Genomic DNA, 27,567 nt, shown 5'->3' on the forward strand with positions numbered 1-27,567 from the left:
GAAAACGCGAAGAGGTCAAGTGAGAAGATGCTGAAGCGTTTTGGAGGGGGAAAAGGGAAGCAAGCAACAGATAGTAGATCGTGCCGCCCTATGCTCCCTGCACAAGTCCTGACAGCTCTGCTGCCCACACCTCCTACACCCTACCGCTCGCTGTTGGGTAGCCCCCATAGAAGCCCCCTCCCTCGGCACACACACACACACGCACACATTGTGGTCCCTTTGCCAGTCTGGAAAGGTCAGAGATGTACGCCAGCTGCGCCCTTTCTTTCGGGGAAACGCACCGCTCTCCCCCTTTACAAGAGCAAACAATCATCGCCCAAAGAAAAAAAAGTACAGTCACGCACTTAAATACGGAGTCTCGTCAGGGCACATACACGCCTGCGTATCAAGTCAGCACACACCGCAGGCTCGCTCATGGCAACAGGGAGGGAGAGAGAGTGAGAGAGGGAACGAGATACGTGCCAGCATCACATATATATAGATAGACAAGACGCGGGCGAAATGAGATCAAAGGAAAAGCAGGAAGCATAATGGCAGCGAGAAAAAGAACGAGCGAGCGAGAGACCCCAAAAGGAGGACCACCGACATGGAGAGGAAAACAATCCAACAAACAACTGCGGGGACCGACGCACCCTCACGAAGAAGATCAGCAGCAAAACAAGGACGAAGGCACGAGCGAGAGGGCTGCGGCAATATGACTCTGCGTGGCCATTCCGTACACTTTTCATGGATACGTGTCCGTGTGCGTGCGCGAGTCGTGAGTGAGCGTCAGAGCGCCACCACCGCTGCGGCCACGGGCGAGGCTCACAACAGCACTGTCGCACACGCACACGTGCAAACTGACGAACACCATAGCGTGAAAGAGAAGGGGTGCAAGCAGCGGATGACGGAGGGAATTGCTCTGTTCTGTGAGGGTGAGAGGGAGGTAGCACGAAAAAAAAAAGGCAGAGGGCAGGAGTGCCTTGCCTCAGCAATAGCTCTCGCGTAGCAGTAACAAACAACGTAGCATAACGTACAAGACGAAGAAAAGACTCATTTCCTTTCCCGGGCGTCTAGTCTACCCACGAGCACATCTACAAACATAAACGCATGCACAAGCACAGCTCACCCACCTCTGCTGCACAACGGCTACACTCTGGTCGTCTAGGGCACGCCGCCCTGCCGCCAAATCGAGCCGTGCGCCTCAGGAGCTCTTCTCATCCCGTCGTCGCACATGCGCGCGGCGCAATCGGCGCCAGAGAGACTGATGACGCCGAGGAGAAACACAGATGGTGCCACACGAGGAGGTGAAGTACCGTAACCTACCTAGGAACGGCCTGCCATTGCATGCATTAGTATTCACCGCTACACCCCCACCACTCTTTGCCGTCGCAGTGCTGCAACTCCTCTTGGCCACGAACTGCTCTTCACGACGCGCATTTCTCAGCGTTGTCAGCCTCTCTTCGCCGGCGCGGCCTCTTATTCCTCAAAGCTGTAGTGGATGGGTGACAGGCGACGTCGCACCTCCTCTGGCGGGACAATTCGCACGCGTGAGGCAAGCTTCATCGTGGTTGCGAAGCGCAGGCGACGAGCGCGGCCGAGGGAGACCATCTTGCGCGAGTTTTTCAGCACATACTCAACGTAGCCCTTTTCCAGGTCTACCTTCACCGTCACGAAGTCTCCGTTCTCGATGCGCTCCAGGTTCTCCTCCTTGCGGTGGTACGGGTAGTTGGTGTAGAACACGCCGGACATGTAGTAGACACAGCAGTCCGGTATCTTGTGGAACTCCTGGTCGGTGTTGACGCAGGACTCGGAGATGAGGCCAAACCCGACATAGTCGGCTACCTTGACTTCATACGTGATTGTGTGTCTCCCCGTGACAAGCGACACGTCACCGACAACAGCTACGCCATATACGACGCGCAACCGGTTACGTTCGGGGCTGACGCCCGGGCCGGGGCTGAACTGCAGCTCAGCATCACGATCGACATCCCCCAGCATTGCCAGTAAACCAGGCAGTTGATAGTACGCCGCGTCCACCTTGAGACGCCGCAGCGAGTCCTCTTTGAGTAGGTTGAAGTAGTGGTAGCCGCGAAGGTAGTCGACTATGTACTTGAAGCAGGAGGGATCGCGATCGATGAAGATGGTGTCGTGCTCATCCTTGAAGACCGGTGCGACCCACCCCGTCTCCTCGGCTCCGAGGAGGATGTGGAAGTAGTTTGGGGCATCCTTGCTTAACAGCGTCGACAGCGGCACTGTGAAGCGCTCACCACCGACGTTCAGCGACACCACTTCCATGTAGCGCTCAAGATGACGCGACTGGGCAACCTCCTCCAGCTTCGGCTTCGCCTCTTGCCGCTCTTTCAGGAGTGTGTCTAGCCGCGTCTCCATCAGCTTGAAGCGAGACACGCAGCTTTCCACCTGCGCTTGAATCGACTGTGCGGCGCCGCGCGACTGTTGCAGTACTCGAGCCGCCGTTTCCTCGTCGGTCATGTGCCCGGCGGCGTCACTAGAGGAGAACATCGGCGACGTGATCGTGCGTACCAGCCCGCTTGGATCACTGTCGTCGTTTATATTGTCTTCCTCCCCTCCGTCGGCAAAGGACGACGTGGCGGAGTGCGGGTCACTCACAGAGTCTCGCCCAGCAGGAGTGGCGGATGCGGAGGAGTGGTCTGGAGCGTGATCTACGCCGTCATTCTCCGGCGCAGCCACAGACGCCGCCATCGTCAACGCATGATCAGTCGGGGCATCACCGGGCTCTACGAGAAGCGAGGCGGGGGTGATGGAGGTGGCGTCGCGGGTGCGCTTACGTCCCCCACGCTGCGGGCGACGACCGCTGACAGCTCGCTGTGCGCCCCGCTCGCCATTAACCTTTTCGACGGCGGTTGGCGGCATCACAGAGGGGGCACCCCGATAGACGAAAATCGAAAGAGTGACAACACCTCGATGAGCAGGACGTTGAGACGTCGCTGATGGTGTGGCACACACAGACACACGCAAGCAAGCAAGATGCAGAGGTAAACAGGAATCACAATCGCTGAAGGTGCGCTCGAAAAGTGTGTGAGTCGTGTTCTAGTGGCGGCAGCGCAATACAGACGGGGTAGCAGCGACCCTCACGACGTATACAACACTGGGAAAAGGGTCAGGCACCGGAGTATGAGCTGATCGAGACAGCAACGCCAACAAAGCACACACCCGCGTGCGCGCACCCACAAACAAACACACACGCACGCACTCCCTCAAGTGGGCTGTGAGATGCCCCCAATACGTGTAGCACACGAATGCGCGCGCGTGTGTACAGCGAGTATGTAGATACTTGTGTGTCTGGCTCAATGGAATCAGAAACAGCGAAAAGCTCATGCACAGCTGTCGATGTAGAGTTCACGGACATGTTACGGATGCGTTTTTTTTTTTCGCATGCGGGTGTGTGTGCGCGAGAGGAGCACGGATAACCGTTGTGAGGGTGGGGGATGGTTGCCACGGGAGCGGTAGGGGTTCGGGAAAGAGGCAGAGAGGGGAATGACGGGAAAACAGCAGCTGAGGTGGCAATGAGCACAAGAAGCGTCGGCGCTTATGACAAGCTACTGCTCCACCTGAAGAGGACTCATTCCAAATATATATATATATTTCTCTTTTTTTTGGCGGAGGGGAGTTCGGCTCGTGTGACTTGCGCGTCACGGAACCGCACGGAGGGCTGAGGAAGGGAGACTCCCCACCAAAGAAACATAAAAGCGCGAGGGTGTGTTGGGTTGCCCTGAGCGACACACGAACGCCGTCGCTCGCCGTTCCCAGAGAACGGGGGCGCACTGCGCCTGCTTCCCTCGTGCCTCGTCCTCTCCGTGCTTCTCCTTTCCTTTACTCTTTTTGGCGCGAATGGTGCGCACACACACACCTGGCAACGCCGTCATCCATTGGGGTGACTCCAACAAGGCGTTACACAGGCACAGGCAAACACAAACAAGCAAACGAAAAAGGCGATCTCGCTCCACAACATCACCAACCCAAGAGCAGAACATTGAGCGCACCGTTGACGGCTTTCACTTCACGCGCTCTCGCCGCTGCCTCTCTGGGTCAAGAGAGCGCGCCGCGTGATCCCCACCCCCTTTCCCACAGGCCACGAACCTCCTTGTCTCTCGTCACACGTGCGTCCGCAAATCACTTGACAGCGCCCGCTCTTTGAATGAGCCGTCGCGTGTGCTTGTGTGTGCGTCTATGTCAACGTGCCGCTGGTCATGACATGCGTGCGTGTTCCACAATCAGCTGGATCGTGTGCGTCAGCTCCCGCTCGGCGTCGTCCGTAATGGTGACATGCAGGAGATGCTCGCCGGTCTTGAAGGCGAACAGCTCAAACTCGCCCTCGTACACCGCTCGACCCTCCTCGCCGACTATTGCATCGGCCTGCACGGCACCAGTTAGCACCGCCACGTCAAAGTGCGAGTCAATGGACACGTGCACGTGAAGGGGGATGGCGCGGCGCCACCGCGGAGCTGCAACACGCAGGCACAGACAAATCGGTCTTAAGGCAGGGATGACGATCGGTACTGGGGTGCCGTCGCCGCGAGTGCTGAGCGTGCCACTCTCACAGCCGCCGATTCGCGGTAGCGCAGTCCTGGCTCGATGCAAAGCCTGCGGTGCACTAGCGCTCGCTTTTGCACCCGAATCCATCGAATCTGTGTGGCGCCACAACAAAGCGGAGATCGAGGCTGGCGAATCCAAGAGAGACTCTGACGCCGGCGCTGCCCTTGGGTGCGTCAGGTGCTGGACTGCCGTCGGCGGCGACTGCGGAGGGCTGTCGTACACGGCTGTCGCCGTGACGGTGCCTGTGGCGTCGTAGAGGCGGGCGCCGCGGCAGACTTTGGCACGAGAAACGACAGGGCTTGTCTCTGCTCCGCCGTAGGAGGAGTCTCCGTCGTACTCCCACCGATAGAGCAGCACCGCTCCGTCGCCCAACGGATCCGTCTGCGGGTCTTCGGCGACGACGTAGTCTCTGCTTTCGTCAGGGAGCGCCGACGATGACCAGGCGTCGGAGGGATGCGGCGGCAGTGCTGTCTGCGGCACGCTGGCCTCGAGAGTCACCACACACTCGTCCAGCGGCTCCGCGCTCACCACCTCAGTGCCAATGAGCGACAAGTTCAGCTCCAGCGTGCCAGTGCAATTAGGTAGTTCGCGCACGACCCACGGTACATGGAAACGCAGGCCGTCCTTTTCCTTCGTCGGCGGAATGCGCGTCAGCTTTATCGGCGGAACCACGTACTCGGCACCGGCGACGATGAAGGCGACCGGAAGCTCTGCAAATGTCAGGGCGCTCAGCTGCAGCTCCATGCTGTAGAGGCGACTTCGATTCGCGACGCGCACTTCCACCGCACGGCGGTCCTTTGTTAGCGCCACAGACGTGACGATGAGACCGGGAGAATGAAACAGGCGCAGCCGCGTCTCCGTCACGCGCCGCGGGATGACCGCGTACACGGGCACGGCGTCCGGCACGTTGCGCGGCTTTTGCGGCGCAGGATGGGGTAGTGAGAGATCGGTGCGGAAGATAACGTAGTGCGCGCCGAATTTGCTTATTGTCGGTGGCGCCTCCAGGGTTCCTGGAATCATGACGACGTCACCAGGCTGCAGCGGTGTGCGCGCCGCAGCGTCGAGGGCGCGCTTGTTCAGCGTCACCGTTGTGTCTGTCTCATTGCGGCGCTCCTTGCAGCCTTCGCAGCCCTCCAGCTGGCACTGCTCGCTGTGCGCCGTGAGGGAGATGCAGCTGATGGGTACGCGGCCGCAGTTGACCACCCGCACCGTGAAGTCGATGCGTTGGGTTCCGAACACCTCCAGCTCGCTCGTGTTTAGGGTGCAGGACACCTGCGGTAATCGCTCCAGTACCGGGATGTACATGGGTGCCGGAAGCTGCCCGGTCATCGACTGCGACGAGCGTGTGTCTGCCAGCCGCAGCGTTACGCCGTCGATAAGCAGGGTACCTTCTTCGGTTGGTTGCACCTTGAGCAAGACCTTGCGCTTCGCGAGCGGGGGCACCTCTACATTCGACAACACATACGAGATGGGCGCGCTCAGCGTGTGCGACGAAGAGGCCGACACCACACCTTCTCCGGAGGAGGCATCGTCGTCGTCCGCGACGAGAGAAGCACAGGAGCGGCAGCGCAAGGCCAGTGCGTCAAACGTGAGGGATTCCTGAAAAGGGTTGTACAACGTCATCAGAACGGACGCGACGTCGCCGACCGTCCACACGGTCCGACTACCCAGTTTCCTGCCATTCAGGCAGAGGATGGTCAGCTTCAGCCGCTGCGTGTCAATGAAGGTGAAGAAGGCACCCCCAACAGGCACCGTCTTGGGTGCGAGATGCGGCGGCAGCGGGAAAGCTTCCCACGCCAGAAAGAACGGGGACGGCACAATGGCTGTGCTCATCTGCGGCTCGAGCAGCGCGGACGCTTCACGCATAACGGATTTGAGGGTCCGCTGCGTTGCTTTCTCGAGGAGGTGCGGAAACTTGAAGAGGAGGAGCGTCGCCAGTTGACAACGCAGCGCCGCCGTGGCCGTCGCAGGGGCCACGCGATCGAAGACGTTGATGAGCTCGAGCAGCAGTGGCACGTTCAGTAGCGCCGCGTTGGTGATCGACTGATTCAGCCGTACGACGCCGCGATCGGGAGCCTTTTCTTCCACGGAGCTGAACATGCTAAAGGATGCGCCTATTGGCGTGTTCCCGTTCGCCGCCGGCTCGACAGCATCGCTGTCTTCCACCTGCTGCGCAACTTGTGTGGCGGTCGCTGCGCGGCTAAGCTGATACAGCGGGTCCGCCGATTTGGCAGTATCTAGGGTGACCCCGTCGTCGCTTGCAGTGCTGCTCGAGGCTTGAAGCCCGATAAGCGGGAGTCCAACGCCAGCCAGTGCGCACACGCGCAGGAGCACCTCGGCAGCCTCTTCCGTGTGCTGCAGACGTGCCTTGATGGAGGCGAATTCCACCAGCAGCGCCCGCGCGCGACGCTCAGCACCGTTGATCATGCACAAGTACGCAAAGAAGGGTAGGCTGCGCTCCGTCCACTCGGCTCCGTAGATGCCAGGGAAGAGACTGCGCAATGTGCTCAACTCCTCGAGGAAAGGCTGCCGTGCTTCCCGTGCAGCGAGCAGCTCGAGTCGCTTAAAGCGCGCTTCCAACTCCCGCTTTCGCAGCATGGCGAGAGTCGTATTCACCATTGCGTTACTCGTGCCTCCGCTGCCGAGGAGCGAGGTGGTTGCCGCCACGGCTGAGGGGTAGAACATCAGCGTACCCGCTGCTGCGCACCTTCTCAGCTGCCGCAGTGACTCGCTCAAATAGACGTCGATTTCACTGAACGCCAGGCGCAGCACATTCTCGACGCAACGCTTCACGTCGCTGCCCAGGCGATACGACTGCGGGTCGCACGGCACTTCCCACGTACCAGCGTTCAAGCACACGTGCACTCGCACGAGAAGCCCCTTCAGTAGCGCGACCTGCGCCGCCACATTTTCCTCCACTTCGCGCGTCAGTCGCGCCCGCATCGAGTTGGGCACCGATGCGCTCTTGAAGCTCGCTATCGTCTGCTTCAGACTCTCACTATACTGCGCCACACAAGAGTCGAGCTGGTTCACGGAGGCGGCCAGGTCCGGTCCCCAGGTGGGGTTGTCGCTCTGAAGCTGCAGGACTGTGGCGTTAAGCGCGTCGCGGTGGCAGAGTAGCGTCGTCTGCAGATAGCGATACCGAGCGGCAGCAATGCTCTCTAACGTTGCTGAGCACCAGAGACAGTCGACATTCGAGTTAAACTGAGTTTCACCGTACACGGCCACAGCGGCAGCCACAGCGCCAAACTGCAGGAGTACGTCCGCCGCTTTCTTCTTGAAGCGGGAGGCAATCAACGTGCTCGCGTTGCGCGCCGTTGTGAATGTGGTGAGCTTATCAATGGGCGTTCGTACGGCCGTGTTATCTGCCTTGTCGAGCTGACTGTAAAGCCGCAGCGCGGTGCCTTTAGCATCGACCACCGCCTGCGCCACACACAGGAGTAGCTTCCGCACGGTCTGGCTCACTGGTATGGACTCTGAGACGCACAGATACAGAGACGAGCTCGAGAGCTTTTCGGCGAGCGCTTCGGGAGGATCCACCACGACGCAGCGGCACACCTTATCCTTGAACTGCGAAGTGAATATGATGCTGACGACCTGCACCGCGTGCTCGACAGAGACGGTGAGGACGGCGGCGTTGACCACAACCACTACGGCCATGGTGGCGCGATGGCTGTCCATATTCTCCCAATGGGAAGTGCCGAGGTCGCTGGTGAGAGAAAACGGCAACGATGCGGATGGGTCAACAAGCGAGAGTCCCTTTTCGCGCCCGCTTTCCTCGCCAGACGTGTTGGGCGATGCGAAGATGCTGGACGCCGCGGGGAACAAGGCCCAGGAGAGCTCCGAGGCTGAAACAGGTGGGTGCAGGGTAAGACTACGCCGCAGTGCCACCTCGTAGCCGCTCACGGTTTCATCGACGCCCGCAAAGGCTTCTGCGTTTCGGCCTCTCAAAAAGGAAACGCGGCCAATGCTCGCGTTCGACGGCGTTGGCAAGCTTTTATTGCTTGCGGTTGGAGAGGAGCCTCTAGTCGGCGACGCTGTGCAAGCGTCTGCTGCTGCTGCCGCCGCCGCCGTCGTCGTCGCCGCTGCACCGGTCACTGACTTGGCGTGAAGCGTTTCGCCGCTCCACAGAAAGCACACTGAAAGCGGAAGCCATAGGATGCGCAGGTGCGTGTGCTGTTCCAGAGAGCTGCTACTCGTTGGGTAGTACTCGGAAAGGAGAGAGGGATTGGGCCTAGCGCGCATGATGGAGAACGTGCACGAAAAGGGACACAACAAGTGGGCAATCGAATGTAGAAACACGGCTCAATCGCGAAGCCCAATCGCATGAAAGGCCGATCCGTTTCTCTGCTCGCTCTCAAGCACCGGCAGACGATATGTGGCGAGGAGTGGGGATGGTGTGAAGAGGGTCTCTGCCAGTTCAACGGCTCGAGCACACACGGAAGGAGCTCACCCAAGTCGAGAGGGCCTACGGCGTGGCAAAGCAGCATGGATAGGCGAACGCCCACGGTCTCACCCCGCCTCTCTTTCTCTCTCCCTTTTGCTATGGCAAGTAAGGCGCACTCCCAATAAAAGCAAGCAAGGGGGCCTCCACGGGGCGCATTGGATGCTTCTTCAGTACTCCTCGGGATGCACGAGGGCGGGGGATCAGGTGTGTGTGTGTGTGTGTGCGTGTATGGGTGCAGAGGGAGTGCTCAAGAGGTGACAGAGGGTGTGCCTTCATCATTCAGTGGGAGAGCGAGGGAAAGGTCCAGCTAGAGAACGGGGACGTGTCTGCAATGTTCACTGCTCCTTTCGCTTTATGTTCGCCTATGGGGGCCACCTGTGACGGGCACAGGAGGTGAAGCGAGCAAGCATGGCAGCGATCCACGTTCCCGTAATGGACGTCAAGCTCCTACACTCAGATGCTACAAGGCGTCATGAAGGAAGCGGCCACCCGAAAACATCGCGGTTGGCCGAGAACTCGGTGCTTGTTACTCTCGCTCGATCCTCTTGAGCTCACCGCTGAGTCTTCATATGAGATGTACCACTTTATATAGCTATAGACCGTTCCAATCTAGTCGGGAAAGGGAAGGGGAAACAGGCACTCAAGCAGTGCTGTTCGGCGCCAAACGGTGAGCTCCAGTCTTCGTGATGGTGTGCGAAGTGCATGGGGGACGTTCAACAGCCATGCGCTTCTCCGCCCACGGTTCCTCTCTCGCGTCTGGGTTTCTTTCGTTGCTCCACGTGGCGAGCCGAAGCGCTCCCGCCCTCGCTAGTGGACACGAGCTCCCTTCGCCGCGGCCGTCGTTCTCGACTCTCCACCGGTTTACGCCTCCATCAGGAGAAAACCAAACGGAATGCACTGAATGGGTGCATGGGCCAAGTTGCGACGCTTGCCCAGCTTGTAGTACAGCAACCCCTTCAGTACCATGGGTGCGTCGCTGTGATTCACAAAGTAGAGCGAGAATACTCGAGAGCCCTCAGCGACGGTCGCCGGCGCGGGGGAGGTCACCGAGGACTCGATGCCGGTGCGCTTGTCTGCCGAGGTCGCCGCAACCGCACCTTTTCCTTCGTTTGGCCCTGCAAAGACTCCCTCACCGAGCACCTCGGCAACTCCGCTGCCGATTAGCTCGCTAAAATGATCGCCGTAATCGCGCTCGCGCAGCATGCGAAGGACGTCGCTGCTGTGGAGATAGCCCACCTCCTCGACCAGCTGCATCAGCTCCATGTCCAGTCGCACAAAGTACGAGTTCACGACGAGCACCTCGATTCGCTCCGCCCCTGACCCCTCCGGCGACAGAGGCGCAAGCGAGAACCGGACGCGAAACTGTCGGTGTGCGGCTGCGAAGTATCCCATGCCAGCGTGCTCCTTGCTTGTGTACTGCACATCGTACGGCTCTAAAGAAACAGAGAGACTTACATTCGCGTCCTGGCACGTCAGCGTTGTCGGGAACTTCTGCCGCACCAGCTGTGTCAATGCCGCTCGCTGATACGCGCACGTAGCCAGTTCGGCTGCTGTGACGGTGGGAAACCCGGCTAAAAACTGCTCTGCCATTGGGAAAGACTCACGGTGGCGAAGGACAAACATTTCTTGCTGCTGACCAATGGCGCCGGCGGAGTAGACGATGTCTGGGTCGCTCTCCTCCACCACTTCCGCCAAGCCGCCGTCAGTGGTGGCGGGTGCGAAAGATTCCGTAGCCTCCTTGGATGCCTTACCTGAAGTAGACCGTGTCGACGTTGCGGCCGTGGCTGCTGCCTCTGCCTGCTGAGAAGCCGTCGTCGCGGAGAGGTGGGCACTCCCGTTGTTCTGCGACTTGCTCTCAAAGTATTCGTCTGGAATGAAGTCATGTTCGGCTGGCCCCCTGGAGATGCTCAGTGAGGTAGCCAGCAGCTGCTGGGTCTTGCTACTAAGGACGCGCCCGAGCCGTTCCTGAAGCCACAGAAGGTTGCGGTACCGCACAATCTGCATGGCTACCGGGTTCATGCCGGCTGCCACCGGCGCCGATTCTTGCACTGCGTTGTGTAAGTCGGTATAGCACATCGCAAAGAGCGTGGTTGTGTCAATAGGGTAGCATTCGGAACTCGGCCGCAGGAGGTGCCCCGCGACGGGATCGCGGCTTGTCGTCTTCCCCGAAGACGACTTTGGCGATTTCGACGCATCAGCTGGGGTCGTGCCCGGAGTCGCTGCTGGGTTCACCGTACGCGAGGAGGACGTTGTGCCTGGCACCGCTGTGCTCGGTTCACTGCCTGTTGTGTGAAGAGGGAAAGAGAGAAGAAACCGGATGTCCTGCACATAGTGTGGACGGGTGTAGCAGGCCTTGTGCAGCTGCTTCAGTACCTTTCGGTACACCGGCGCCACTTTCATCATCGAAACACGGGCTCAGCAAGTGCTTTGCGTTTGTTTGCATGGTCAGCTAAGTGGGCAATGCCTGTGCGCGACACCGGAAAGGTGTCGCCAGCCACTTCAAGGAGGAGAGGCTGCTGCTTGGTTTCCTCAGTCGGGAGAGGTGCTCCCCATGGAAGATGGGCGTTTCATTCGTCAAGAGAGCTCAGTAGGAAAAAGGAATGCCAATTCAAAGGCATGCGAGCAGAGTTGGGGAGTGGGGTGGGGTGGGGAGGAGAATTACGCGGGAGAGATATCGTGGGGTAGGGGTGGAGAGTTGGCAGATAGTGGCGTTGGCCAGCGAAAAGAAAGACGAGGCGAGATTCGAGGTGTCTCTCAGCGCTTGTGATTGCGTGTATGTGTAGAAGACACCAATACTGCATACATATACACAACTGCAAAAGCGCAGCATACATGCCCGTTTGACTATAGCACTTCTCTGATGCAGCCACTTGCCTCACATGACGGATTTCACGGAATACGTGATCGCGAAACACTCTCCCGCCACCGTGCGACTCACTGGCGACGCAGCCATTTTTCTTTCCTTTTCTCTTTCTTTTTTCCGTTTGTATTTCTGCGAAACGGCGATGCGACGTGCAGGGGCATCAAGAGGGCACCTGAGAGAAGCGGGAGAACACGAAGAGAGAGATGGGGATGGGGTGGGGTGGAGGCGGAGGAGGCGGCGATACTAGCGCATGCAAGTCCTACAGGCAGCAACAATGCCCCACTAACGGAAACACTAGAGAGGGCACACAAACACACACACACACACACACCTCGCAACAACTATAGAAGAGATGAGGAGCGCAATGGAAGGACCGGGAAGCATGAGCAAGAAAGCCACAACGACAGGAGCGAAGGGCGAACGACGACAGAGCGTACGCTCGATAGGGGCTGTGTACGTGCGCCCACTTTTTTGTTGCATTCACGGACCAACAACACGAGGAGGCGCGAAGGTGATGAAGGGCAACACAAGAAAACGAGAGCACATCACCTCATGCGTTCGCGGCACGGCGAAGACACCTGTCCTGCTCGAGGCACAACACCCTCACTTGTCTTTACCGATTTCTGTAACTCCAATTCCGCAAGGCGCAGCGCATACCGTGAACGGTGACGCGAAGGGGCCTCTTCGACAACGGACTTGGGCGCGAGCGCACTTGCCCGCAGAACGGTAAACCAACGCACGCACACAAAGAGAATCACATCACACGTGGCAACGGGACACACAAAGGGGGAAAACAAAAAGGCGCAACGAGGATGAGCTGAGAAGAGAAAAAGAGACAGCGACCGGGTCAGAGAGGGACAGCCCCTTGTGTCGATTCACGGCCCCCCTCCAAAGGTGACCCGAGGCGTATGTCGCTTCCACCGATGCATCGCGCGGGGTGCACGCTCACGCCATCGTGCCAAAGACAGAAAAGACAGATTCGTGCGGCGCACACACCCTGAGTCCCACCTCAGGTAATGGCCTTGAAGAAGACGGCTATCATCAAGCCAATAATGAGTATAATCATGAAGAGAACGCACAGTTTGAATGTGCCGGCGGACTGGTACTCCGCGGCCCTCTGCAGCTCTGTGCGCGCCTTCTGCACACGGGTGTGGGTGATGGCCATGTTGTAATCAATGCGATCGAGCAAGGCGCCTTGCTCAATGACGAGAGTGTTCATGTCCTTGAACATCTCATGCAGAGACTTGATGGAGCTATAGATGCGCTCAAACTCCTTCACCCGCTCATCTGCCATCTGCTGATTTAGCATGATCGTCTCGACCTGCTCCTGCGTCATACCCTTCTGCAGGTACTGATCCATAAGCGCGTCGTTCTCCAGTTGCTGCTCCACCGCCTTCTGCCGGTCGCCGCCAGCCCACCGCTGCGAGACGAGCTGCTGTTTCTTCACATCCATCATGTAACGGCGTTGACTCTCGCGGTAGAGTTTGCTGATGTTGTTGATCTCGTTCACCAGGCACATCTTGACATTGCGCAAAATGCTCAACTCGGCATCCGTGCCCCCGTCAGGGAGGTCGCGTGTGTAGGAGATTTCCAAATCCTTCACACCCTTCTCGCTTTGCTTGAAGAGGCGATCAATTGTGTTCTGAGCATCCTCGATCTCGGCCTCCTCGCGCCCTTCGTCACGCGTGGAGCTGAACTCCACTTTGAGGTGGTCCCTGCGCAGCTTCTCGAGCGCCGCCATTTGCTCCTTGATTTGGTCTTCAACACGACGGACATCAGCCATCTTTTTCACCCAAAGCGGAGTCACATAGACGCGATTCATGCTCTCCTCTTCGGCAAGCAGCTGCTCCGTCTCAGGCCGGCGAGGGCGGATCGCGCGGTACTGCAGGAACTCACCCGTGCGGTCGCGAGTCGCCATGTTTTCGACTTGCACGTAAGTGCGCTTCTTTTTTGTTGAAAGTGCTCAGCCAAAGTTGTTGGAAGAAATAGAGAGGGGGATGGAAAAGAAACCCTGACACAACTAGTGGCAACATCGGCACGACCACCAGCACAGACACGTTTACGTGTCAACGTCTCACGCAGTCGTTTTTTTTTTCTTTTTATCGATTGTTCTCGATTCCTCCGGAAAGCACACACATGACTCACCGCGCGACCTCCTTGTTTTTGCTTCTGCCACAACCACTGCGATCTACACAGCGAGGAAGGCCAAAGACGTGATTCAAAGGCGCACTTTACCGTTTTTTCTTGTTTCAGTTTCTCGTGATGATCTTAATGACTGCAACGCTTGCCGACACAAAGACGCGGCTGTGTCTGTCCGTCTGTGTCTGTCCGTGCGTGTGCGGTGACGTGATTGGGTGGGTGGGGGAGTGCCCAAGAAACAAGCGAGATATATAAATATATATATGAGAAATAGACTTGAGAGTAGCACACAGCTCCCTGTTAGTGATCTGGTGCTCATCATTTGAGATTCGTAGTAGCGCCTCTATCTTGAAGAAAACAGGGAAAGAAAGGACTAGGCAAATCATGCCGCCGCCACTGTTATAGATCGGTGGTGCGGTGGCTTGCTTTTACCCGTCGACCTTTTCCCGCAGGTCTCGCAGTCGAGTGCATCCAAGTCATGCGCGGTCTCTGTTTCACAGCCGACTCGCCACACTCTTTCATTCGTTGACTACATTTAGTCATGGGTGATGAGCCTAGCCATCACCAGGAGGACGTCAACGCCATCAATGAACGCTGCTGCAGCACTGCCGCCTCCTCACGAGAGGAAGAAAAGAAGGTACCGGATGCAGGCATGCGCGCTAAAGGCACGGCCACACACATTCGGAAGAAGAGATCTACACGGCGGGCGACGGAACCAAAAAAAAGCGAAAGAAGACGGCAACAAAGACGACGCAGAGGGAGGTGGGAGGGGGGGGGAGCACACAGCTAGCAGCGACACGGAAACAGCACCGCCAAAAAAAAAGTGGGCCGCTGAAACGCAAAGAGCGGTTTCTGCTTAGCGGAGGCGGTGCAGCCGTCGCCCCGACTCGTGCGACCCCCCAATCACCGCATACGCACACATACGAACATCACAGCTCGCACCTGCACACTCCATATAGATTCCTGGTCAGTGTACTAGTGCAAGAAGCGCATCCAGTCGTCTTGGGAGCCCAGGCACCAGTCCCGCACATACACCGCCACATGCTGAAAAAAGAAGGGAAAGTCGACAAATTTCCATTATCGCATTCTGCTTACTGCAATGGGGAGGACGGGACCAAGACAGAGGACAGCTTACCGTCATACAGCGTAGCGACAGCTCGCGGAGTGGGCGCTGGAGGGAGCTCCTGAGCGCGGTTGCGAAAGGCTAACGTGCCATGTATGCGAGAGCTAAAAGATCCCTGACACCTGAGATGGAAGGGCGAACCCAAAAGAAAAGGTCCGCAAAACGTGGTGGGCGTTCAGTGCGGCACCTCGATAGCACACCCGGATCAGTGCATCGCATGGGGCACCGCGAGAGAGGGTGTACCAGCGTGAAGGCGAAACGATCCTATCAGCAATAAAGCACGAGAGCCTCATGCATCAAGGCAAGCAAAAGGGGCACAGGGGCCGTCATACTCTCCATCACAGGTGCGCTACCCCACACACACGCACACGCACACGCCGAGAGCAAGAGATTCACATATATATATATACACACATGGAAACCGAAATGCACATAAAGGAACGCATTAGCTAATAGAAAGGTGCGAATGTACCTCCACGTGGGAGGTCCTCGTTAGCTGCAACACGCTGAGGCGTGAAGGAGCGCGTTACCATTCACACCACCACTGTTTTGCCACACATAGCCGCTTCTATTCTGGTACTGGCAAGTAGTGGAGACGGATGAAACAGACACACACACACACACACTTTTTCGAGCCCCTACCACCTCGGGCTCGCCTCGACGAGATCGCACTCATAGAGAATCGTTCTCGAGAAAACAACAACGAGAACCACAACACACCAATGCGCAAGCTCGCGCTTCTTTCCCATTCGGAGACATTCCCGCGTATTCACTTGGGCGACACTTGAGGGGCCTTCATGGAGGTCTCCTTTGACACTGACTCCTCAGCCAGCGAGCGTGGTTCCGCTGCGGGGGGTGGTGCACACTCTTGCGGCGAAGGCAGCTGCTGCGGCTCCTTAGGCTGCACAAGCCTCTGAATGTTCGGCGGCAGCGCGGCGCGTTTCAGGACGCCCCACGCCTCCTTCGTTTCCTGGAGCTGCTTCCATTTAATGTTTGGCTCGCTCTGCGCTAACTCCGCCGACGTCTGCGCGATCGCCGGGGGCAGAATCGCGAGGAGGTAGAGGTAGGACTCGTACGTGGCGAGGCTGTGGGGGTGCCCAGGAGGGATAAAGAGTGCCTCCGCGGCGAGCTGCTTCAGAGAAATGTCGTAGACCGTCTTGGTGGGGACGAAGAGTGTCTTGCTGTCCGGGTCTCGTTGCCGCGCATCTGGCGTAGCTCCCTTCATGGCGCACAGTCGAACCGTCTCCTGCACGTAGGCCGCACGCACGAGATTCAGCCGCCAGTGGTGATCATGAAGGCGCAGAACCGACTCTGAGCTGCCGTACTTGCGCAAAAATCCGAGAAGACGGTTGCATTGTTTCATTCGATGAATGGGAGAGACGTTGCCGACAAGGGCGAGATTGATTTCAACGCCGGTGGCATCCATGATGCGTAGAGCCTCGAAGTCCTTGTGCACTTCCTGCCTCAGCTCCCTCTGCTTCGCAGCATCACGGTCGACGCCCGAGTCTGTGAAGAAGGCCCCGGTCAAGGTCAACTCCGCTTCCAGCTGCGCCTTGGTCCTCGTCGCGTTCTTCAACGGCTTCACATTGGCCGCACTTCCCTTTTCATCTGGGGTGCATATTGAGGCGGCAATAGCGGCAGCAGTGGTAGAGCCGGTGACGGTGGTAGAAGTGGTGTTCTCCAGAGTTTCAGAGCAGCGACAGCAGTCACAGTTCAGGAAGTACTTCCGTTGGAGGATGTTGCGGCGTCGTTCACGAGAAAGCAGTAGGAAGGCGAGGGAGTCGGCGTGCTTGTAGAGATACGTGATCTCCTCTCCGCGGCGAATGCCCTCCAATCGGGCGCAGCGGCAGATTCCAGCGTACGGTGCAGTGAAGAGATCGTACTGGACGGCCGCGTTTGGCCAGCAGCTATGCCGAAGCGTGCTTAGTTCGCCATAGAGGGCCAGCCGAGGTTCGGCAGTAGAGGTGTTGGCGCCGAGTTTCTGTCCGTGGGTGAGGCCGATGGAGAGGCACTGTGCATAGGTTGTGTCATCGATGCCGTCAATGTCGGACGCACAGAAAAAGTCACGATTGTGCGTGCGCGACGCCAACCTCTCATCGTTCTTCACGGCCAGCACGATTTGTTTTTGATCGCCGGAGATCACCGTTGGATACTCACGCAACATAATGTGCCCGACGACGGTGTCACGGCGGGCGTAGCCGGTCTTGTAGTGCCCGTCAGCCCCATCGACGGAGTCAGCGCCGGCGCAGCTGGCAAAAGCGCTAACAGCCAGCTGCTGCGGCGCGGCGCGAGCCGTCTGCGGCATGTCCTGCGATGGAGGAGCGACTCCCCTTGGCGGAAGACGCACCGGCCCGCGCGAAGAGAGAGGCATCTGAGCCACGACCGCAGCCGCCTCACAAATGTTGCGACGCTTTATTACAAGCGACGGGCCTGCTGCGGTTGAGGTGGTGAGAAGGTTTGGTATAGAGCAAGCATTCTTCTTTGCATCGCCGGTTTGTAGTGAAGCGATCTTCATGTCGACCGTCTTTTCTGGTGTCTCGCGCACACCGGCCGTTGGCTTGCGATATGGTCGAGGACAGGCGGCGGCTGCCGGCATCTTGGCTTGCACGGGCACAAGTGGCATTTTTGACGGAGGTGCCGACAAGACAATACGCGTGGGCTGGCTGCCATTGGTGGCCCGCTCCACCGTGCTACTGCTAGGTCGAGGGGGCGTGTGTGATAAGCTCCTCGAGGCCTCGTCCCCCTGGTTCTCTTTCTCCCTGGCGTTCTCATCTATAACATCAGCTGCACTGTAGTCGATTTCGTTGACGGCGGTTTCCGGACCACTCAGCACCGCCCACAGCGGCATGCACAAGACCTGCGCGCTGCCACTGCGCTGCTTTCGCAGGCTTGTCAAGGGTGCTGTTAGGTGGCGAATGGGAACATCATTGGTGAGATGCAACTTTACATCCACCTCTGTAGGAATGGAAAGCTTGAAGCGAAGCTTGTTGATGGCACCGACGGCGGTCGTGGACGGCCCGCAGACAGCCGAAAAGCGGTGCTTGCGGCCAGCACTATCCGCGATGTGGAACAAGAGGATCATTGTGACACACGAGAAGTCGGCAGTACGCTGCACGCAGTCAAGTGAAACTACAAAGCAAGAGACCAGAGTCAACCCACCTGTGCTGCGCGGTAGCACCGGCAGAGAAGCCCGACAACACCGTTTTACACACGAGAAGAGCGGAACAGAGGTCAGCTCTCCGATTCCAACGTCTTTCTTCAAAGAATAGAGCCCACTAATTTCGATATGTTGGTGCACTTCTAAACAACAAGTGTGAAGCCGATAAGAAAAAGCTGCAGACCGGAGCTGCCCTCCATGAATACACGGGGACTGTGAAGCGTGAGCGGGACCGGGACACACAGACAGACCAAGAGCGACTGTGGCAGATACCGCGGACTTACAGAGATAATGCAGACGAGAAATAACGGTAGCACACCGACGCACATACGCAAAGAGAAACGGCACCCCGCACGCACACGCATTCAAAAACAAGCAAAAACAAAAAAGAAAGGGAGCGAGCCCGTCCGCACCAGTGATCCGGGGCAGTGACAAATTTTGTCGTTTGTTGTGTGGAGTGGCTAATGCGACACACACATCAGCACCTCTGCCGTCTCACCGCCGCTTGCTTGCTTCTCATGATGGTAACGCGTAGCAGTATCGTGTTGGGGCAGACAACGGAAAAAACATGAGTGAGGGAAGGGAGAGCGAAGAAAAACAAAGATACCAGAAAGAGTGAAAGGTTTGTGACGAAGTGAGTGGTGTGAGGACGAGAAGAGGCGAGAACGTTGACGGAGACAGAATACACCACGCGAGAAGAAAGGGGTGCCATTCTTGTGATATATCCACAACACGTTGGAGTCAGACAGGTCTGTGGGTGTCCACAACCACATAGACGGCCAAATGTATGCTGCTACCAGAAATGCCATCGAGGGCGCTGGCGCGTTGGTTTCCGCCATGGAATCGCTGTGCGCTCAAGGAGGAGCATTTGTGTGCGTTTTTTTTTGTGTTTGCACCCAACCGCGCTTACCATGGATACTGGAATGTCATGTTCTGCCGGCTCCGCTGCCCCACTCTTCTGCTCTGCTTTGTTTGACGGGTGCATGGCTGCTGCGACAGATCACCTCCGCGCCGCTGCACATTGCCTCACGGCAGCAAGAAAGGGTCAAGCGTACGCAGCGTCGCGCAAAGAAAGTGAAAAGCGTCTGTCAAGAAGTGAGAGAAGAAAACAGAACAAAAAGGAAAACAGCAAACTTCAGTCCCCTGCACCGGTACATGCTGATGCGGTGTAGGGTGCGTAGCACGCGATAGAGGCAACGATGTCCATCACCCTAGCGCTGGAGAAAAAAAGAAAAACAGTGCAGGCAAAGAAGAGCAAGAGGCTTCGGCGCCGGTGCTCGAGCGGTTGGAGAGAGAAAAAACAAAAAAGAAAAGATAAGCTTCAAACCCTCAGACACATCCGCAAGGAAAGCGGAAAAGAAAGGAAAATCAAGGCAGCGTTTCGGGGATCATGCCAGCCGTGCAGGCCTCTGAAGAAAAAGAGGGAGGCGGAGCGCGACGAAAAAAAGTGTGGAGGGTGCTGAAGCAAACAGCAACCAGCCAAGATGGGGTGGCGGAGGGCAAAACGCGGTGACGCCGCGGCTCACATCGTCTGGTGTCTTGCTCTACCCTTCTTGATACGCATTCAAGCAGATTCTTCCGGAGGCGTTTATTCGATGTTTTCTTGCCACCTTTTCGTACGTTTTTCTTCCTCTTCACCATATGTTTCAAAAAACACGTCGGAGGCATATATATGGGCAGCGCATGAGAGTGAGGAGAAGGCGGCGACGGGCCGTCTCCCTCCCCTACGATTCCTCACGTGGTGGGACAGCATCACAGCAAAGCGAGCAAATGAAAACAGAAATGCATGTGTTCTGACGTACACACACAGACATACATGAACGAAAAGCGAAAAAACAACAACAACATCAGACAGTCGAGTTCACTCACGAGTGAAAAGCGCAGCACAGCGCAGAGAGGAATGGGGGAGCGAAAGAGGCTGATGGAGAGAAGTTCCGCGATCGAGGAATACTCTTTTCTCACACGAGTCTGTTCTGCCATGCAGGAGAAACGCAACTTCTCTCTGCCCTCCCTGGTCTGTCACAGGCACGCATCCTGTGGTGCGAAGCAGCCCTAGGCACACGCCTTAAGGTCAATGCTCCGGCTCCGGCACCTGTGCACTGCCTCTGACTCTGCCCCTACCCACCCACCACCCGTTCTACAGGCCGCCACCCATCGTGCACTACTCTCTGGGGAGTGGGGCTCAGGATCCCCGTGCCAGCAGGCAGTGAGGCCCGGGTGAGAGATGTGTTTGAGTCACGTGGACATTTTGCCTATTCATATGGGTGGCTCAAGTGTGTTCACAGTCGCAGGCCACTTCAGCGCAGCACCATCTACGGACTGACCGCCGACATCAGTAGCGATACACTGCTCTGACTTCACTAACTCATAGGTACCTGACCCTGTCAACACGAGAAAGTGGTTGTGGATGGGCAGTGGGATACTGGGGAGCTGCTCGGCTTTTCAACGCATAGAGCGTGGGTAGTGGGCTCTGAGATGCCACGCACTGAGATATCACCCCCCCCCCCCTCATCGTCAAGGAGAACGTCGTCTTGACAAAAAAAAGCAGGATACTCTCAATGGAAACGAGCCGTTGCAACTGGCGCGCACGCGCTAGCGTCTGCCAGTCCTCGCCCCGGAACATGAGTAGATCCACATTTCTCAGTGAGCAGGCTGCTGACAGGGAGAGCGTATCTTTAATTTGAGGCGCCTGAAGGGGAGGAAGACTTGTCGTACTGGGCTTTGATCATCTTGGCAATGGTCTGCAGCTGAATGATGGAGGTACCTTCGTAGATGGCACCGATCTTGGCATCGCGGTAGAAACGCTCCAGACCGAAGTCCTTCATGAAGCCGACGCCACCAGCCCACTCCACCGCACGGCTGGCCGTTTTCTCTGCGACAACGGAAGCGAAATACTTGGCCATCGCCGCGTCCTGGATGAACATCTCGTTGTTCTGCTTCTTGCGAGACGCATTGTAGACCATGAGCCGCGCAGCGTGTAACTCCATGGCGCACTCGGCGTACTGCATCTGCATACCCTGGAAATCGCCGATGAACTTCCCAAACTGCTTGCGCTGAAAGAGGTACGGCATGACGATGTCTAGGGAGCCCTGTGCAATACCGAGCATCTGCGCGCCGATGCCGATGCGTCCCTCGTTGAGGATGTTGATAGCAATCTTGTAGCCCTTGCCGACCTCTCCAATCACGTTCTCCTCCGGCACCTCCACGTTTTCTAGTCGGAGCTCGGCCGTCGAGCTGGCGCGAATACCTAGTTTGTTCTCTGTCCGTACCACAGAGACTCCTGGGGTCTCAGAAGAGTCCACTACGAAGCAGGTGATTCCCTTGTAGCCCTTCGATGGGTCCACCGTTGCCATGACAAGGAAGATGCCTGCCCATCCGCCGTTCGTGATGTACAGCTTCGAGCCGTTGATGACCCACTTCGAGCCCTTCTTCTCCGCCTTCGTATTCAGCGCGAAGGCGTCGCTGCCGCTTCCCGCCTCAGTGAGGCAGAAGCAGCCCACTGTGTCCTTGGCGAGCTTGGGCAGGTACTTTCTGCGCTGCGCGTCGTTCGCGAAGTTGAAGAAGATGTTGTTGACGAGCGTGTTCTGTACGTCCACCGTGACCGAGACGGCAGGGTCGTGACGCGCCAACTCCTCGATAGCGAGAATGCTGGAAAAGAAGCTCATGCCGCCACCCTCGAGGTCGGCGGGGGTCTCAATGCCCATGAGACCGGCAGCAAAGGCCTCCTTAAGCACAACAGGGTCCATCTTGCCCTCTTCATCCATCTGGCGAGACCTCGGCACCACGTGTGTCAGGCTAAAGGCACGTACCGTCTCGACAAGCATTTTCTCATCATCGGTGAGGTAGGTGACCGGATTCGGCGGCGCCTCACCGGCGGCTGCCGCGCTAGAGAGCGCCACGGCAGTGCGCCGCATCAACGATTTGCACCCAAGGCGGAACATTGGAAAACTGACTTGTGGACCTCTAGAGGAAAGACGGGGGGGGGGAAGGGGCGGTGGTGTTGGGCAGCGGTGTATAGAAAGGCCGAGAAGCAATCGATAGCACGCACAAACAACACTGCAAGAGCCTCGCGTTTGTCAGAGGTGAGTGCCTGTGCGTGTGCTTGGGGGGGGGGGCTCTCTCTCGCTGGTTGTTTCACGACGTGCTTTCGTTGATGCTTCTGAGAGTGTGTTTGGTGGGTAGGTGGGTGCCAAGAACGAGGAGAAGGAGAGAGAATCGCAAAGCCTGACAACTCGGATGCAGCACGCGACGAGGAAAAGAGGTGAAGGTAGGGCGAAGCACGGCACGAGAGCAAAGGTTGCGATAAGGGCGAACAAAGAATGTGAAGAGTGGAGAAACCGTGTCCAGGGTGCCTTTCGCGCAGCGCGTGATTGCATGTGCGAGTATGACTGACACACACACACACACACACAAGGCAGGTGCAGCACAAGGATATCATAAGGTACAAAGCACGTCTCCCACACTTCCAGTACCCCCTTCTGACGTTCGCGCCGCTGCGTGCCTCACCGCCTCTTCTTGCTCACGCCATACTCGAGAAGCAGAACGCTGGATATCGACGGAAAGTGCCGGCCAAGGGACACGATGGCTTACCTTGGCCACACGCTGCGAGCGGTGACAAAAGTGGAGCCGTCTTCTTTTCACAGCACGGTTGCGTGCGTGTGAACGTATGTGTTCACTTCTACCGTGGGTGCCTCTTCCCTTGAACGATTCGACGAAGGGGGAGGGGTCATCAGAGCACTGTGCACAGCTACCAACAGGCAGCGACAGCAGCGGGGAGAAGGATTTATTTCAAAAACAGGCGAACTCAACGAGCGAGGAAGGAGGAGTCAGTGAACGCTGTGGAGGTGGAAAACGTCGAGGCAAGCATAATGGCAAGAGCCGGCAACACCACAACGTCAATTAGGGGCGTCACAACCACGTTGGCAAGGCGGAAAAGGGAGGAAGTGAGAATAAAGCCAAAAGAAAAACAAAACGGCAAAACGTATCTGAGGGCGGCAGTGCGCTACTGAATCATGACGGGTGCACTGCTGGCCTTCCACTTCTCTTCACCTTCCGCACGCATTCTCTCTTTTTACGTCTTCCCATGACCGTATGATGCAATCGACTGGGACCAGCACAGGACTGCACTCTTGCAGAAGGAACTGCCACACAAGACGAGAGAACAGCTCCCGCCTCCTCCTCCCCCCCCCAAGGAAAAAAACAAAGGTTCCGAGTTCTCTAGCTGCGCCTCTGCAATGCCGCATTCGAGCACATCACGACGGCGGTGTGTACGGTTGTTTGCGAGTCCTATGGCAAACGGGGGCGCCTCTTGCGCTACAAATGAGCCCTACGGCTCGGAGGCGAGAGAAGACGGTGGGCTTGAACCGCCCGAAGGGCTGGACTGCGCCTTTACAGCGCTTGTTTTCGGTCCACCACGAGCCAATCTTCGAGAGGATACCTTGCATCTCTGCAGCCACAATCTACACTATGTGTGTGATGGGGCTCACGACACCGAACGTGATGCCCGGGGAACCCGTCATGCAGGTGAAGCGGAGATGGCGGGCTTTGCACACTCAGAGAGCACCACCAGACGGCAGCAGCAGAGCACGACGCTGACCACGTGTAGGTGCGCCAGTTCAATGCATGGTACAAACTACTTGACACACACTGCCATTCCAGTCAGTGTGACGATCAGCACGGGAGAGAGTCATTGACGGAGCGCACCGGCATGAGCCGCAAGAGAAGCTGGCTCACCGACATCGCGAAGCACCACGACCCTCAAGGCGTGCCTGACGACGGAGAGGTCGGCAGTGGTGCGGAAGGCAAGAGAGCACACGACTATGGCATATTTTATTCATGCTCACCAAGTGCACTGCTGAGCACACGACTCAGACCAGCAGAGGGTATGGGTCTGCGACGATGACGCGCCGCAAAAGGTAGAACTTCGACTCGACTCTCCTTGTTCGTTTTCCCACCCAGCTGACTCTCTTGGGCACGCGCCTCCCGCATCTCGGCCATCGGATGCGGCGGCGGCGGATGGCCAAGAGAGGAGAGGCAGTCCTCCAGACGAGACAATTGACCAGAGCGCGTCAAACGATAAGTGCCAAGCTTCACACACGAAAGCTGCCGCTGAGGTAGTCGTGGATCCGGCACAAGCGCTGCGCTGCGCACTACATCGCAGAGGTGTGCTAGGAAGCTGGTGGCTGAGCGTGCAAAGCGCATCAAGCGCTGTTCTCGCGGCTCCCCAGTGAGAATTGGGGTGATGTCACAACGAAGGCACTGCACTGCGCACGCTCACCTCCGCGCTAAGAGTGAGGGGCCACGCCGAAAAGGAGGCCGCCATCAACAAAGACGGTGCTGATGCTCATGAGACGTCCCAGTCACCATGGGCGGTGCTCCGGGTCCGTGTCGCGCGTCATGTACCCGCAGCACCACTGCATGCTTTTGTAGGTTCGACCCGCGGCACCCCCAAAGGGCGCGAGTGCGAGCAACACGGCGCACGGAGTCGCGGTGATGTACGTCCCTCTCAGCACACGAAGAACATTCAAGGGGAACAGAAAAGGGTGAGAGTTTTCGAAAGGCAAAGGAGAGTGTGCAGATTAGAGGAGAAAGGTCTCGGTCGATTCGCAGAGCTGATAAAATATGCAAATGAAGAGCTGCGCTCCGAATAGGTCACCCTACGCACCGAAAGTCACGGTCGCCACTAACCAGCGGCCTACCTGTGGGTCTGTGTGCTTTTTTGTGTGTCGGTGTTGTAAAGGCAATGCGCTTGACTGGCTTACCTGGTGACGTGGGAATCCATTGAGACGTCCTTTCACTAGCGTGCAGTGCCCCAGTTGGAGCTGAGGGACAAAATGCAGAAAAGGGGGAGCGATTTGATGGGGGTGGGACCGGAAAAAACAAAAGCGCCAGTACGACAGCTGCTTAATATACACGGCCTGTAGAGAGCGGGCGGGAGAGCGGGGGAGGGGGTCTAGCTGCGGCACTGAAGTAGATGATTCGCTCTTACCCTTTTTTTGTATTTTCGACCGTGTGCATGCGTACACATGCGTGAAGATGCGGAGCTCGTGAGGTTGCTTAAGGTGATCGAATGTGTGGTGGTTGCGCACTTGCAGTGCTCCGTCAGCATCCACGCGCGGGCGTGTGCAAGCCACCAATCATGAAGGTGACGGTGGTGGTAGATATATAGCTGTACTGCAAAACACAGAGTGCCGTGTTGGAGCTGCGAGAGTCGAGAGTGAAAGGGCCGAAAGAGGTGACAAAATGCGTCTACTTGTAAGTTGAGATTACTGTGCATACTCGCCGTAGCTCCTCTGTTGTTGTTGTCCGTGCTGCACCTCGAGCGCTGAATAGCACGACAGTATCCATGTCTGATGCACCGAAAAAAAAAAAAACATGCGCTGGGACTCACCTATTTAGAGGCAACTCCACTATGTGCAATCCTTACATGTTTTGGTTACCGTGCCGGGGGGAGTGTTCCTCACGCAATAAAGAGAAGGAATGAAGCGATGACAGCGTCAAGCACCACGGCGCACGCACATATTCAACCGAACTGGCGCCATCTTACCCATCAAGATGCACCCCACTAGGAGACACGTAACACGCATGAGAAGACGAAATCGACTTCAGGTGAAACAGATGGAAGAATCCGCGCTATCGAGAAAGCTGAAGGCCATGTCAATAACGGATGGGAAAAAAGGCTGTGTGTGTGGGAGGGGGGGGGGGGCATTGCTTGAGGTGCTGCGGCGCAGACGAAAAAAGAGAGAGCGAAACGAGTCATGGACGAAACGACATCCGACAAAAGAGAGTCAAAGAAAAACGAGCCGAAGGGCTTTTGAGTGTGAAAGCGCGCGAAACTCCCGTCTATCTTGGCGGTGGAGTCTCAGCAACGAATAGACACCAAGGGACGAGTGGGGACATGGAGAGCCAACCACTACGCACACAGCCCACAGAGCGGAGCTACGAAAGTGAAGGCACCTCACGCAAACTCGAACGTGTCCACGCACTCACGGCACGCTTCTCTTACCAACCTATCTTCGCTTCAACCAAGCCGCATACTTTTCATGTCGAAGAGATGCTCGAAAACAAGGAAAAGGGGAGCGGACGGGCGGGGCGGGAAGCATCTGACACGTCATGGCCGTAAACTCGTTCATTTGTTTTGTGGAACCATTATCACTGGCTGAAGAAAAAAAAATCGGAACAACAAAGAGAAAAATAAAAGAACGACAAGAAAAAAAAAACAAAAAGCCGAAGCGCGGCGATATGCAGCGGAGATGGAGAGCCGGTGAGCTAGACGAGCAAGGAAACGACCTTGAGCATCAAACATACATGATAAAGCATAGAAACTAATAATGAAAACGTTTTCTGTTCCTGTCTTTTATTTCTGTGCGTTTACTGGCGAAAGGAGAAGGAGGGAATGAGTTCTCTGTTGAAACGACGTTTTTCTTTGTTTGCGGTTGCAGAGCAAGGACGTGAAATGGGTGCTCTGCGCTACATCACGCGTCAGGCACAGCAGCGCCGTCGAGTTGATATGAATACGAGAACAAGACACAAGGGATCAAGTCGCAACTGCACTCCCCGAAAAAAAAGGAGAAAAAAGTAGTCGTCCGCTAACTAGCACACGTGAAGAGCCCCTCGTCTCCACATTATTGCACACCCCCAAGCAGGTGCGGAACCACGAGGTACCTACAAAAGTGCTCGAGGGAGGGAGGGAGAACGCTGTGGCCCGCTTTTCACGGCAACGGCGATAGAGGAGATCAAAACAAAAAAAAAGGAAGAGCCCTCGAGGCGAGGAGGGGAGAGGGGAAGACTCGGTAAAAAGAGAAAAAACGAAAACACAATGAAGATATATAATGAAATAGGCAAACCAGCCAGCCAACCAAAAAAAAAGAGCCCACAGACGGAGAACGCGAACGGACGTTTTTCACAATTGAACCACATCAAGGAGGAAAAGAGAACATGGAAGGGAGCAAAGCAAGCGACAGCGACAACGAGGACCACCACCACCACCACCATCACCACCTACGCGTGTGGGAGAGTGCAAAGAGCGGAAGTGCAGTATCCGTTTTCTTTTTTTTTGTCGCGCTCGCCAGACACGCCGCGTGTGCACAGGCGACTTCATCCTCTCTCGAGCCTCCCGCCTCTCTTGTTCGCTGCCATCGGTGCTAGGCGATGCGCGAGAAGACGGAAAAGTTATGACATGTAAGACGTAGATCACCGAATCTTTTTTTAACGGCAGCGAGACACGCGCAGATGCACAGAGGAGCATCAGGTGACAGGGGGGATCACAGTCATAGGATACA

At 57.0% G+C, this 27,567-nt stretch overlaps 6 protein-coding genes across 6 annotated transcripts; all 6 read right to left on the reverse strand.

The window, feature by feature from the left end:
- Window positions 1–1,458: 1,458 nt before the first annotated feature.
- LDBPK_352730 (hypothetical protein, conserved) lies at window positions 1,459–2,703 on the reverse strand (the record flags this gene model as incomplete). Its single annotated transcript, XM_003864804.1, has 1 exon — window positions 1,459–2,703. The coding sequence occupies one exon, from the start codon at window positions 2,701–2,703 to the stop codon at window positions 1,459–1,461; it is 1,245 nt and encodes a 414-aa protein (XP_003864852.1).
- Window positions 2,704–4,209: 1,506 nt separating this feature from the next.
- On the reverse strand, window positions 4,210–8,238 carry LDBPK_352740 (hypothetical protein, conserved; the record flags this gene model as incomplete). Its single annotated transcript, XM_003864805.1, has 1 exon — window positions 4,210–8,238. One exon carries the CDS (start codon window positions 8,236–8,238, stop codon window positions 4,210–4,212), a length of 4,029 nt encoding a protein of 1,342 aa, XP_003864853.1.
- A 1,627-nt stretch (window positions 8,239–9,865) lies between these two features.
- On the reverse strand, window positions 9,866–11,404 carry LDBPK_352750 (hypothetical protein, conserved; the record flags this gene model as incomplete). Its single annotated transcript, XM_003864806.1, has 1 exon — window positions 9,866–11,404. The coding sequence occupies one exon, from the start codon at window positions 11,402–11,404 to the stop codon at window positions 9,866–9,868; it is 1,539 nt and encodes a 512-aa protein (XP_003864854.1).
- Window positions 11,405–12,876: 1,472 nt separating this feature from the next.
- LDBPK_352760 (QA-SNARE protein putative) lies at window positions 12,877–13,785 on the reverse strand (the record flags this gene model as incomplete). Its single annotated transcript, XM_003864807.1, has 1 exon — window positions 12,877–13,785. One exon carries the CDS (start codon window positions 13,783–13,785, stop codon window positions 12,877–12,879), a length of 909 nt encoding a protein of 302 aa, XP_003864855.1.
- A 2,113-nt stretch (window positions 13,786–15,898) lies between these two features.
- Window positions 15,899–18,211, reverse strand: LDBPK_352770 (hypothetical protein; the record flags this gene model as incomplete). The annotated part of the gene is made up of 1 exon (XM_003864808.1): window positions 15,899–18,211. The coding sequence occupies one exon, from the start codon at window positions 18,209–18,211 to the stop codon at window positions 15,899–15,901; it is 2,313 nt and encodes a 770-aa protein (XP_003864856.1).
- A 2,750-nt stretch (window positions 18,212–20,961) lies between these two features.
- LDBPK_352780 (acyl-CoA dehydrogenase, putative) lies at window positions 20,962–22,200 on the reverse strand (the record flags this gene model as incomplete). The annotated part of the gene is made up of 1 exon (XM_003864809.1): window positions 20,962–22,200. One exon carries the CDS (start codon window positions 22,198–22,200, stop codon window positions 20,962–20,964), a length of 1,239 nt encoding a protein of 412 aa, XP_003864857.1.
- Window positions 22,201–27,567: the final 5,367 nt, after the last annotated feature.

Source organism: Leishmania donovani, chromosome 35 (genome assembly GCF_000227135.1).
Source record: "Leishmania donovani BPK282A1 complete genome, chromosome 35".
NCBI lineage: Eukaryota > Euglenozoa > Kinetoplastea > Trypanosomatida > Trypanosomatidae > Leishmania > Leishmania donovani.